This window comes from Hemiscyllium ocellatum, chromosome 29 (assembly GCF_020745735.1).
Source record: "Hemiscyllium ocellatum isolate sHemOce1 chromosome 29, sHemOce1.pat.X.cur, whole genome shotgun sequence".
NCBI lineage: Eukaryota > Metazoa > Chordata > Chondrichthyes > Orectolobiformes > Hemiscylliidae > Hemiscyllium > Hemiscyllium ocellatum.
The window spans coordinates 15,456,808-15,471,032 of record NC_083429.1 but is presented as its reverse complement, the minus strand read 5'-3'; the positions used below and the strand labels follow the sequence as shown (position 1 = coordinate 15,471,032).

The 14,225-nt window shown below is 40.8% G+C and overlaps 1 protein-coding gene across 3 annotated transcripts in view; it reads left to right on the top strand.

The window, feature by feature from the left end:
- The window catches only part of aplp2 (amyloid beta (A4) precursor-like protein 2), a 208,939-nt gene that overhangs the window by 119,655 nt on the left and 75,059 nt on the right, over nucleotides 1–14,225 (top strand). For all 3 annotated transcript variants that reach the window (XM_060846945.1, XM_060846944.1, XM_060846946.1), the window contains 3 exons: nucleotides 1,665–1,795; nucleotides 4,982–5,056; nucleotides 13,560–13,718. In XM_060846945.1, coding sequence (XP_060702928.1) covers nucleotides 1,665–1,795; nucleotides 4,982–5,056; nucleotides 13,560–13,718 — 365 coding nt within the window. The remainder of the gene's footprint in view (nucleotides 1–1,664; nucleotides 1,796–4,981; nucleotides 5,057–13,559; nucleotides 13,719–14,225) is intronic.

Sequence of the window (14,225 nt, the reverse complement as noted above, 5' to 3'; positions counted from 1 at the left end):
TCTGGTAAAGGCATTTGTGGCCCTTCTTTGCCTTCTTTGCCTTGTTTCAGCACTTCCCCACGCACACACTATACTACTGAAGGGCCTCACCTGTTTTTAATGCTCTGTATCTAATGTTTGCTCCCATGTTTTCCTTTTATCAAACTATTGATATCAATTGACATCTAGGGTTCCCTGATCTTGATGCCATTACCATTCATTCTAGGGGAATGTCCCCAAATTCTCATATTATTACTTTTAAAAACACTTTTAGGAGCTTTCATGTTCTTTTTTTAGAACAACTAGTAATCCCTTTGGCTGCTTTCTCCTGCCTTTCATCCCGGTTCTCCCCTCAGTTCAGTTCATGTTGCAGGCAGCATCACCAGCTGGTCCCCCTCACTTTTTAGTTCCCCTTTGGTGATTGTTTTTCCTACTTTTTAATATTTGCATTAATGATTTAATACACCTTGGAGCCTCTGTAAATAATGCTACTCTGGCTTTTCTGCTAAACTATGGAGTTGGTAATCTTGTTTTTAAAAATTGCACTCCAGGAATCAACCTAAATAACTTAAAGAATAAAATTCTGGTGTTTAGAATTTTTCTTTTACTTGAAGAATTTCAATTTATTGCAGCCATCATTTAAATTTAAATCCTTTTTGGGCAGGAGTGCTCTTTGCGCCACCTAGAGATGGTGCTTGAACCATGCGCAGCCTAAAGATTTAGGGGAGGCCATGGTTGTTTTGCTGGGACGGTGGTGGGGAATCACCTGTGTTTACAGTTGTTCCTTTCCAAAGTCCCAGGCAAGTGTGAGAATGTTGGGTTGTAAACTTTTATGCTTTTAAGTTGTCCCTCTTTTACCAAGATAAAAGAGAATTGAGCTATTGAGGCAAGCCAGTTCACATTTCTACTTTGATACAAGGCCCATGTGATATGTCTTGCTGTGAAGAGACGGGCTTTGAATAGGGAAAGGTCTTGAAGATATCTGTGAACTTTGGGCATAGTTTGCTGGGGATCTCGAAGAAAAAGAGCAGTTAAAAGGTATCTGTAATTAATCAACCCAAATCAGAGGTGAGGCCTTGCCCTCTGATCGAAAATACCAAATTTGCAATGATTTTAAATTTGCCTAGTTGCGCTGAAGGGAGAATGGCTAGGAAAACCCATACTGTGAAAAATATTTCGAGTCATAAGTTCCAAAACTATGGAAGGAAGGCAAGTGAGTCCTCGAGAGCTGGGGATCACTTTGGATTGTGTACAGGAAAATCAAATGACCACTTGAGTGACAGTACAGTTTACCTGATGAAGCAGGTTTTCTGGTTAGGTAAGAAGCAATAGAGGAGAATTCTGTTCTGTATTTTAAAGTATAACTTATGTACTAAAGTAGTGTTTAGTCAGTGTTGCATTTAGTTTGGTTGCTAAAGTGAGTGTCTTAAAATCTGAAATTTTTGATTTTTAAAAGCTTAGCCATGTCTACAAGGATTGTAACAATGTGCATGCCTCATTTTGAGTCACTGTCCCTACCTGGTTGGCACTAAGCTAATTTTTCTAAGCTAGCCGCAAAACTTTAGTAAATTGACGCAACGGATCGTTGGAAGCATCTTACAGGATTTGTTGTATTATTCAGGGTATGCATTGTCTAAGTTTGAATGTGCACAGGCTCAAAAGCTGACTAATTCTCTGTTTTATAGTTCTCTCAACTCCTCAACCGGCAGATGAAGTGGATGTTTATTTTGAAACACCCGCAGATGAAAATGAACATGCACGTTTCGCAAAGGCAAAACAGCAACTCGAGGTCAGACATCGTGACCGCATGGATAAGGTATTAGGCGCACATGTTGTCTTAACTTTTTGCTGAAATGAAATTTAGCCAGGAAGCTGCATGGAACATTCTGATCAGCCTTCTTGGTCTATCAACCTAAGATAGTGTTGTTGTGTTCCTCATTTGTCGGAAACAGTAGGGACATTTAAGCAATTCTTGGATGGCCACATGGAAGTTAGTACAATGAAGGGTATGAAGGTCTGACCTTAGAATAGGATAAAAGCCTGGCACAACATAGAGGGCCAAAGAGCCTGTACTGTTCTGTGTTCTATGGTGAAGGGCATTAGCTGAAGCCAACCTTTATTTTGAATAGATTTATTCACAATGAAATGTTACTTGGAAAAAGCTCCTGACTCCATTCTGGCCTTGTTTGTCGCTTTATAAATATTTTCCCTTCAGCTTCATCCTGTTCAGAGATGTTGTTATACGCCTCTGGAACAAGGAGGACTTCAACCAAAACCACCTGACCTTGACGTCAGGACATTGACAAGAGCCCAGTCTTCCTTTATACTCCTTTTGGAATCAAATAAGCCAAATCAAATCAAATTAAACTAAATGAACAAGTGACAGCCTCTGACATAGGTTTTTTATATATGCTGAAGGAGTCATTGAATCAGTGTCCTCCATCTGTATGCACTTCAACTTAAATGCAAGCATTCTGAGAATATAACTTTTAGAATTCCATCTAATTTTCCCTAAACAACATTGCAGATTGGTGCTGGGATCCTAATACATATATTAGTGACTGGGATCTGAATATTGGAGGTATAGTTAATAAGTTTGCAGATGAACTGAAGATTGATATTGTTGATTGCAAGGAGGATAGTGTCAGGCGAGAGCCTGATATTGATCAGCTGGTAAACTGGGCATAGCAATGACAGATGGAATTTAATCCTGGTAAATTTGAGGTCAATTGAGGGAATACTAAGGAACAAAGGGAGGAACAGATAAATGGTTAAGTCCATAGATCCTTGAAATTATCGCCACAGGTCAGCAGGATGGTGAAGAAGGCATGCCTTCTTCATTAGCTGTATTATGGAATATAGGAGCAAGGACCTTGTGGCAACTTTACAGAGCATTGGTTAGGCCTCAGATGGTATGCAATATACAGTTCTGGTAACCACACTATCAGAGGAATGTGATTGCACAGGAGATGGCGCAGAGGAGATTCACCAAGATGTTGATTGGGGTGGAAAGTCTCGGTTATGAGAAGCAATAGCTGGATTTGTTTTCTCAGCAGAGGTGACTAAGAGGTATCAAAATTGCTTTCAATAGTTTTTATTATACTCATTCATGGGATGAGGCTATCACAGGCTGGACCAGCAATTATTATCTATCCCTATTTGTCCAGAGAGCAGTTATCCCGCATTGCTGTGGGTCTGAAGTTGCATGTAGACCAGGTAAGGATGGCAGTTTCCTTCCCGAAACGACATCAGGTGAATTTTACTGACCATCAACCATGGACTCATGGTCATCATTAGACTCTTAATTCCAATTTTTTTTCTTGAATTTGCATTCAGTTTCCCTACCAATGAGGTTTGACTATACTAGGATGAATACAGTTGTAAATCTGAGACTTGTAAATGGTATCTTACTGCTGTCTGTAGGAGTTTTTTTTTGAGTGGTAGTATTGAGCGATTACTTGGATTTCAAAAAATATAGATTTTAGAACCAAACCATTTGGTCCAACCAATCTGCACTTGTGTTTATACTCAAGGCCCCCTCTTAGAAGGTAAACAGGCTCCTAATCAACCTCAATCATCTTGTCAAAATCTTCCATGCTATAACCGCGCAATATTTCAGGTGGACAAAAGTAAAATATTAAAGATGGAAATCTGAAACTATGCAGAAAAACAACATTTCAGGTTGATGACTTTTTTTTAAATACAGTCTAATGTGCTCAGTATTCCAGCATTTTCTGTTTTAAACGATAATAGTTTACTGATAGCTGTGTATGTAGCAGATGTTTCCAGCATTGTCACTGTAATGGGGGATGTCATTTCAGGGCCACTGGATAACCCTGCAGGTGCTGTGGTCTTTGAGTCCTCTAAGATTGGGTCTTTTGGCAGGGATTGTTGGTGTGTCATAGAGTATATAGCATGGAAATAGACCCTTCGGTCTAACTTGTCCATGAAAACCAGATATCCTAAACAAATCTAATCCCATTTGCCAGCATTTGGTCCACATCCCACTAAATCCTTCCTATTCATATACACATCCAGATGCCTTTGAAATGTTATAATTGTTCCAGCCTCCAGCCTCCACCACTTCCACTGGCAGCTCATTCCATACACGCACCACCCTCAGTGCAAATGTTAACCCTCTGATCCCTTTGAAATCCTGCCCCTTTCACCTTTAAATCTATGCCCTCTAGTTTTGAACTCCCCACACTGGGGAAAGGATCTTGGCTATTCACTTTATGGTGTTGTTACTTTCTGTAAGGTCACCCCTCGGCCTCTGACACTAGGGAAAATAGCCCCAGCCTATTCAGCCTCTCCCAATAGCTCAATCCTGGCAACATTCTTGTAAATCTTTTCTCAAGTTTCACAAGATCCATCCAATAGCAGGGAGACCAGAACTGAACCCATCATTCCGAAAGTGGCATCAGTAATGTCCTGTACAGCTGCAACATTGCCTTCCAATTCCTTTACTCAATGCACTGACCAATAAAGGAAAGCATGCCAAACACCACCTCCACTATCCTGTCAACCTACAACTCTACTTTCAAGGAACTATAAACCCCACTTCAAGGTTTCTTTGTTCAGCACATCTCCCCAGGCTCTCGGGGAAGCCAGTGGGTGTGGTTTATTTGGTCTTTCAGAAGTCCCACATCAGATTAATATGTAAAATTAAAGCATATGTGAGTGTGGCCGGTATATTGAGATGGAAAAGAAAGGTCAGCGGACAGGAAGCCAAGTGCAGGAATGGTAGGCAGTGACTAGTAGGGTACTGCAGTGATTGGTACAGGGACACCAGATATCCTCAATCTGTGTTAATGCTTGAGATGTGGGAACTAAATCCAACATCTCAAAATTAGCAGATGAGACAAAGCTGGGTGGAAGAGTGAGCTGTGAGAATGACTCAGATGTTGCAGTGTGATTTGGACAGCCTGAGGGAGTGGGCAGAAGCAGTATAATGTGGGTAAATGTGAGGTTATTAGCTGACTGACTTTGTCTTTTTTTTTAGGTGAGAGAGGAGTGGGAAGAAGCTGAACGACAAGCGAAGAACCTGCCAAAAGCAGAGAGACAGCTCTTGGTTCAGGTATGAGCACATTACCATGTGACCATTTATCTTGGAAGCTCGAATTCTTGGTCTGGAATTCTACATAGTAAGAACAGCAAATATTTAATATAAATAGTTACTTGACAAACAGTTTATATTTTATTGAACTGGTAGTAACACATTTTAAAGTGAATTATATCCCATATCATTTTCACATGAAAGTTTGCTGTTCTCGTTCTCTGAACAAGGATGCTCCAAGAATCCTTAATATCTGTTTGAAGGAAACCTTTGCATTCATGACCAGTGGGATTTTCAACTTTGGATTGAATACTGATAAATCCCCAGGTCCTGATGATCTGTATTGGAGAGAGCTTATTTTAAAAATAAATGGCCCTAGAAATACTGGGTACATTGGTGGTTATTGTCCAAGATTCTTTAAACTCTGGAATAGTCCACAGATTGGAGGGTAGGTAATGTAATTTCACTATTTAAACAGAGAAATAGGGAGAAAGCAGGGAATTATCCACCAGTTGCGCCAATAATGGGGAAGATGTTATATTTTCTAGTAGGGCAATTAGAAATAGTGGTAGAATCAGACATAGCATGGATTTACAAAAATAAATCATGCTTGACAAATCTGAAATTCTTTGAGGATGAATCTAGTAGATAAAGTCATCGAGCTATATAGCATAGAAACAGACCCTTTGGTCCAACTCGTCCTTGCTGACCAGATATCCTGCATAAATCTAGTCCCATTTTCCAACATTTGGGCCATATCCCTCTAAACCCTTCCTATTCGTAACTCCATCCAGATGTCTTTTAAATGTTGTAAGTTTCACTGGCAGCTTATTCCATACATGCACCATCCTCTGCATAACAATGTTGCTCCTCAGGTCCCTTTTGAATCTTGCCTTTCTCACCTTAAACCTATGCCCTCTATTTTGAACTTCCTCACCCCATGGAAAAGATTTTGGCTATTCACCCTATCTGTGCTTCTGATGAGGTTATACATTTCTGTAAGGTCACCCCTTGGCCTCTGATGCTGTTGGGAAAATAGACCCAGCCTATTCAGCTTTTCCTGTAGCTCAAATCCTCCAATCCTGGCGACATCCTTGTAAATCTTTTCTGAACCCTTTCATGTTTCGCAGCATCCTTCCTAGAGCAGGGAGACCAGAATTGCAGGCAGTATTCCAAAAATGGCCTCATCCATGTCCTGTATAACCACAACATGACCTTCCAACTCCTATATTCAATCCACTGACCAATAAAGGGAAGCATACCAATTACTCCCTTCACTATCCTGTCAGTTGGGACTCCACTTAGAAGGAACTATGAACCTGCAACCTAAGGTCTCTTAAGCAGCACTCCTCCAGGACCTTACCCATTAAGTGTTATCAATCCTGCCATGATTTGCCTTACCAGAATGCAGCTCCTCACATTTACCTTAATTAAACTCCCATCTACCACTCACCGGCCATTGGTCCATCTGATCAAGATCCTGTTGTTCTGAGGTATTCTTCGGTATCCACTACACCTCCAATTTGGGTGTTTTCAGCAAACTTACTAACAATGCTTCCTATGTTCACATCCACATCATTTAAATAAATGAAGAAAAGCAGTGGACCCAGCACCAATCCTTGTGGCACACCGTTGGCCCCAGGCCTCCTGTCTGAAAAGCAACCCTCCACCGCCACACTCTGAGCCAGTTCCATATCGAAATGACTAATTTCTTCTGTATCCCATGTGATCTAACTTTACTAACCAGTCTACCATGAAGTCCATATAGATCATGTCTACCATTCAACCTTCATTAATTTTCTGCATTACTTCTTAAAAAAACTCAAATCAAGTTAGTGAAACACAATTTTCCACACAAATCCCTAATCAGTCCTTGCATTTCCAAATACATGTAAACTTTTTCTCTCAGGATTCCCTCCAACAACTTGCCCACCACCGATGTCAAACTCACCATTCTATAGTTTCCTGGCTTTTCCTTACCATGTTTCTTAAATAGTGACACCATATTAGCCAACCTCCAGTTTTCTGGCACTTCATCTGTGGCTGTTGATGCAAATACCTCAGCAAGGGACCCAGCAATCACTTTCCTAGCTTCCCCCAGAGTGCTAGGGTACACCTCATCAGGTCCTGGGGATTTATCCACCTTTATGCATTTTAAGTTGTCCACCACCACCACATCTGTAATAAGGACATTTTTCAAGATGTCCCCATTTATTTCTCCATGTTGTCTATCTTTCACATCCATCTCCACAATAAATACTGATGCAAAATACTCATTAACTATCTCCCCCATCTCCTACGGTTCCACGCGTAGGTGGCCTTGCTGATCTTTAAAGGGCCCTATTCTCTCCCTAGTTACTCATTAGTCCTTAATGTATTTGTAGAATCCCTTTGGATTTTCCTTAATCCTATTTGTCAAAGTTATCCCATATCCTCTTTGTGCCCTCCTGATTTCCCTCTTGAGTGTAAGGCAAATACTTTTCTCAGGATTCACTTAATTCCTGCTGTCTACACCTGACATATACCTTCTTATTCTTGACCAAAATCTCAATTTCTCTCATCATTCCCTACACTTACCAGCCTTGTCTTAACAGGAATATACTTTCTTTGAACTCTCATATCTTTCATTGATCAGAGCAGCCAGTGGATGCAGTTTATTTGGACTTTCAGAAGGCTTTTGACATAGTCCCTCAGAAGGCTTTTGACGTAGTCCCACATAAGAAATTAATATGTAAAGTTAAAGCACATGAGATTGGTGCCAGTGTATTAAGATGGATAGAATATACCTCAGCAGGCAGGAAGCAAAGTGGAGGAATAACTGGGTCTTTTTCTAATGGCAAACAGCGATTAGTAGGGTACTGCAAAGATTGGTACAAAGACCCCAGCTACTCTTATGCCATGTATATGATTGAAATGAGGGAACTATGTCTAACATATCAAAATTTGAAAATGACCTCAAGCTGGATGAAGAATGAGCTGTGAGAATGACAGGGATGTTGCAGTGTGATTTGGACAGGCTGAGTGAGTGGCAGAAGCAGTTTGTTTTAGTTAAATGTGAGGTTATCCACTTTGATAGCAAAAGTAGGAAGGCAGATTATTATTTGAAAGGCTATAAATTGAGAGAGGAGAATGCTTAATGAGACATTTATGTCCACGTGTATCAGTGGCTGAAAGTAACACAGTTGTAGCAGACAGTCAAGTAGGCAAGCCCTGTGTTGGCCTTCGTAGTGAGTGGGCTGGAGCACAGAAAAAAGGTTTCTCACTTCTGTAATTGTACAAGATTTTGGTGAGACCACACATGGAATATTGTATGCAGTTTTGGTCTCATCTGAGGAAGAATGTTTTTGCTCTGAAGCAAGTTCAGTAAAGGTTTACTAAACTATTTCCTGTGATAGCAGGACTGATGTATGAGGAGAGATTGAATCACTGAGGATTATATTCACTGGAGTTTTGAAAAACAAGGAGGGATCTCAGAAATCTATAAAATTCCAACAGGTTACAAGCACGCAGATATTTCCAATGGTGGAGGAGTCCAGAGCGAGAGCCTTTTAAGGATAAAAGTTAACGTTTTAGGACTGAAGAGGAGAAATGTGGACTTAGGTGAAGTTGGAACTCATTGACTATCCATAGGTACATTTGACAAGATCGTAATGGAGCCACCTTTTGAATTTCTACAGTCCACATAGTAAAGATACTCCTGAACTGTCATGTGCTTATGGATCTTTTGTGTATCCAGAATACAGAAGTCTTGAAGGAATAAAGAAATATTTTGAAATCAGGATGATGTGCATCTTGGAGTGAGAACTTGAAGGTGGTAATATTCCTATGCATCCGCTGCCCTTGTTTTACCAGGTGGTGAAAGTTGTAATTTTAGGAGGAAATTCTCACTGGCACGGATGAGTTTAACTAGATATTTATGTGCTTGGACAGAAAGGGTATCAAAAATAATTGCAGGAAATGTAGACTAGATTACTTACAGTGTGGAAACAGGCCCTTCGGCCCAACAAGTCCACACCGACCCGCCGAAGCGCAACCCACCCATACCCCTATATTTACCCCTTAACTAACATTACGGGCAATTTAGCATGGCCAATTCACCTGACCCGCACATTTTTGGACTGTGGGAGGAAACCGGAGCACCCGGAGGAAACCCACGCAGACACAGGCAGAACGTGCAACCTCCACACAGTCAGTCGCCTGAGTCGGGAATTGAACCCGGGTCTCTGGCGCTGTGAAACAGTAGTGCTAACCACTGTGCCACTGTGCCGCCCACAACATAGTGAACATGATTAACCAAATTGGAGGCACAATTTCAGGAAATTAAGATATAGTTCAAGCAGAAATATAGGTTCTGCCATTGTTGGAATGGAATAGAATTCCTTATTGGAAACAGGGTGGGGGCAAGTGTTCTCAGAATTGCTGCAAGTGTCATAGAAATTAGAACAGTACGCCCAGTGCAGGAACAAGACCTTTGGCCTACTGCATTGGTGCCAACCATGATGCCATTAGCAAGTGTCGAGAAGATTTGTAGCTCAGGTTGAGGTTCTGGATGTAGGTTTGCTCGCTGAGCTGGAAGGTTTTTTCCAGACGTTTCATCACCCTACGAGGTAGCATCTTCAATTTCTTCTTTCTTTTGTATTTTAGCTATAGTTTAGGAATAAAGTGTGTTTCGCTGAAAGACTGGTAGCTTGACCAATTGAATTGTGTCTGGAACGCATCATCTGGCTTTAAAATAAGGAAAACATTAGGGTCTACCTTCTTGGTATATTTTGAGGGGGTTTGGTCTGGTCCATAATACTAATAGTTGCAAACTTTTACGCGTGTGTTGAGAGAGTTTTTATATTCAGCCTTACAAGGTCTAGCTATAATGTTTACCGTCTATAGAACATTGCAGTGCAGCACAGTACCGGCCCTTTGGCCCTCGATATTGCCCCGCCTTGTGAAACCAATCTGAAGCCCATCTAACCTACACTATTCCATTCTCAACCATATGCCTATCCAATGACTATTTGAATGTCTGTAAAGTTGGCAAATCTACAACTGCTGTAGGCAGTGCGTTCCATGCCTCTACTATTCTGAGTAAAGAAACTACCTCTAACATCTGTCCTATTCTATCAGCCCTCAATTTGAAGCTATATCCCCTTGTGCTAGTCATCACTATCTGAGGAAAAAAGCTGTCACTGTCCACTCTATCTAACCGTCTGATTATTTTATATGTCTCAATTAAGTCAGCACTCAACCCCCCCCCCCCCCCCCCCCCCCCCCCCCCGCAATTAAAACAGCCTCCTGTGCCTCGGCCTTTCCTCGTAACGCCTTCCCTCCATACCAGGCAACATCCTAGTAAATCTCCTCTGAACCATTTCCAGTACTTCCACATCCTTTCTATAATGCGGTGACCAGAACTGCACACAATACTCTGCTGCACTAGAGTTTTGTACAGCTGCAGCGTAATCTTTTGGTTCCAAATCTCGATCTCTCTGCTAATAAAAACAAATACACCATATGCCTTCTTAACAACCCTATCGACCTGGGTGGCAACTTTCAGGGATCTATATAAATTGACACCAAGATCTTTCTGCTCATCTACATTACCAAGAATCTTGCCATTCGCTCATTACTCTGCATTCCTGTTACTCATTCCAAAGTCAATCACCTCTCACTTTTCTGCATTAAACTGCATTTGCCATCTCTCAGCCCAGCTCTGCAGCTTATCAATGTCCCTCTGTAACCAACATCCTTCAGCACTATCTACAACTGTACTGACCTTGGTGTCGTCTGCATATTTACTAACCCATCTTCTACGCCCTCATCCAAGTCGTTTATAAAAATGACAAATGCAGTGGCCCCAAAACAGATCCTTGCGTTACACTACGAGGAACTGAAGTCCAGGATGAACATTTCCAATCAATCACCATCCTTTGTCTTCTTTCAGCTAGTCAATTTCTGATCCGAACCGCTAAATCACCCTCAATCCCATGCCTCCATATTTTGTGCAATAGCCTACCATGAGGCACCTTATCAAACACCTTACTGAAATCCATAAATACCACATTAACGGCTTTACCTTCATCCACCTACACTTAGTTCGTATCTTATAATGCCCTGGCATTGTAAGAACTCATCCAGGTACTACTTAAAAGTTATGAGAATACTTGCCTCCAACACACTTTCAGCAGCACATTCCACATTTCTACCACCTGGCTGATAAAACGTTTTCCTCAGATCTTTAAACCACTTATTCCTCATGCTACCGTTATGCCCTCTGGTCTTTGGCATGTCTGCCATGGGACAGAGATTCTCACAGTCTACTCTGTCCAAGCCTCTCATTATTTTGTATACTTCAATTAGATTCTCCCCTCAACTTCCTCTTCTCCTAAGAAAACAAAGCCAGTCCGTCCATTGTCTTCTCATAACTCAGACTTTTCATCTCAGACATCATCCAGGTGAATCTCCTCTGAATCATTTGCCAGGCAATGACCATCTGCAAAAAGAGGGAATCTAACTATTGCTGAACTCCCCCATGTACAACATTCTGAGGGGTTACCATTAAACAGAAACTGAACTGGACCAGCCATATACATACCTGTGGATACAAAACCAGATCAAAGGCTAGCAATCCACTAGTAAGTAACTCACCACCTATCCCCGCAGTCTGTCAACCATTTTCAACACGCAGCCACAAATGTAATGAAATGTCATCAGTTTGCCTGGTGCAGTTCCTACAGCATTTCAGGTTTGGTACCATGCAAGACAAACAAGACCACTCGATTGACACTCCATCACAACTTTGAATGGTCATTCCTTCGTCATTACAGAGCAGTAGTAGTGTACGTCATTTGCAAGATGCATTATAATAACTTACCAAGGCCTCTCCAACAGCATCTTTCAAACCTGCAGCCTCCCCCAGCTGGAAGGTCAAAGACAGCAGATGTATGTGAATACCACCACAGACAACTTCCCTTCCAAATTACACACCATCCTGATCGGGAAATGTATCAACATTGCTTTGCTGTCGTTGGTTCAAATTTGTGGAACTCTCTTCCTAAGAGCACTATAGGTGTCCCTGCAACCCATGGATTGCAGTCGTTCAAGGAGATAGCTCATTGCTGTTTTCTCAAGGGCCAGTGATTTTGGCCGTGCTAGTAATGCCCATGTCCTGAGAAAAAAATTTTTATCAACTGCTTTTCTTTCTTCTGTCTTCTCCCTTCTCACTGTCCAAAGTCATAAATAGCATACTTTTACTACTTTGGATATACTAGAACTCTAGTAATTCGAAAACATTTTATACAGATGGTGCATTGTTACTAAAGTTAGACACACTATCAGAATGGTAGCTAAACTCAAGAGTTAACGTCCAACAAAAGCATGGAAAAACTAGCATTGTATTTCATGAATTTTGCAGGTTAAGTTAAGATTTAAAGCTTTCAAATATTGCAGCCTTCAAGATATTATGGGCAAAAGTTAGGGTAGATGGACAGAAACTGTCTACTGGAAGATGAATTTTTGTCTGGTCTAACACTAAATTCTCACTTTCCTATTTGATCGTTTGAGAATGAAATTAGGAATTACTAATTTCACAAGAAAAGGTGATTTCAATTTTGAACATTTTTTGAAAATGCCAATTGATGTTGATTAATTTTAAGTTTTAAATCAAGATGACAGCTTTTTGTTAACCAACAGTGTTAAGATATATTAATTTAGATCTTGGATCAATGCTGATCTCATTAAATGGAGAAATAGCTTAAGGTCTACTGCTCTTATGTTATGATCACAAAGGGGGCAGAAGTGGCTACAGTGTGTTATTTGTATATATGATGACACATTGGTCCTATGATTACAATGTTGAATATAGGACATTCACACTGGACAGCTAAAATCTTAGTTTTTTTCTTTGTGTGTGAGTTCTTTTACATCCATGTACATATCTGAATAAACTGTTTACTTCCTCCCATCTTCATTCAGACCAAGACATCTCTGAAGGAACCAATGGTTCATTTACATAGAATGAAAGCATGTCCCAGTATAAGTCAATACATGTAACGGCCAGTTTGCCACACAGTGTTCCATTGCTAGCAATTATACAATGAATATCTGGTGTAGTGATGTTGGTTGAAGAATAGACATCGCCAGGACGCTGGAGGAAGCTTCCCCTTGTCATCTTTGAAATAATGCTGTGGAATTTTACATCCACCTGCAAGGGAAGGTGGAGCTCGGTTATCATCTCAGCTGAAAGACATCACCCTTCAATAGTGACTGTTTCAGTACTGCTCTAGACTGTCAGCTTAGTGGATTCTCTGAAGTGAGAATTTAAGCAGAATCTTTTAATATCAGTGTTATTGAACTACAACTGATATAACCATTAAACTATTAACTGTGTGTTCTTCCTTGTCCACTGTCAAGTTTGATATAGTTTGATATTTATATTAGTAAATGTACCTGACTGCTACTCTGGAGAAGTAAATAGATCTTTGATAGGAATTGGGCATGCTATACAATGTGCTAATGAGCTTTTCTTACTGCTCAGCATTTCCAGAGTATGGTTGAGGCTCTAGAGGAAGAGGCAGCCACTGAGAAGTTGCAATTGGTTGAGACACATCTTGCTCGTGTAGAAGCTTTGCTCAATGATCGTCGTCGTGTTGCTTTGGAGAACTACCTCTCTGCATTACAGGCAGATCCACCACGTGTAAGTACTCATTGCTTTTAGTTCTTGATAGAGAGTTTGTAAGAATATGTTCAATGAGGAAATAACAGACAACATAATTAAAGGGAACCAGTGGATGTAGCATTCTTAGATTTCTAATAGGCTTTTGACAAAGTGCCATATCAAAGAATGCTGTGCAAATAAGAGCTCAAGGTCTTGGGGTTGTGTATTATGGATAGAGGGCTGATTAGCTAATCAGAAGCAGGTGAAGCATTAAGGTTAATTTTTGGGATGGCAGGCTGTGGTAAATAATGTACTTCAGGAATCAATGTTGGGACATCAGTTATTGATCAGTATTGTCTAGCAGCTATGTCCTTTAAGACCCCACAGTAGTACTGCTGCTGAGCCATTTTTTGTGATGGATATTAAAGTCCCCTGCCCAGAGTACATTTTGCACCATTGCCACCCTCAATGCTCCTAAAAATTGTTGTTCAACATGGAGGAGTCGGTGGTAATCAGCAGGAGATTTCCTTGCCCATGTTTAACCTG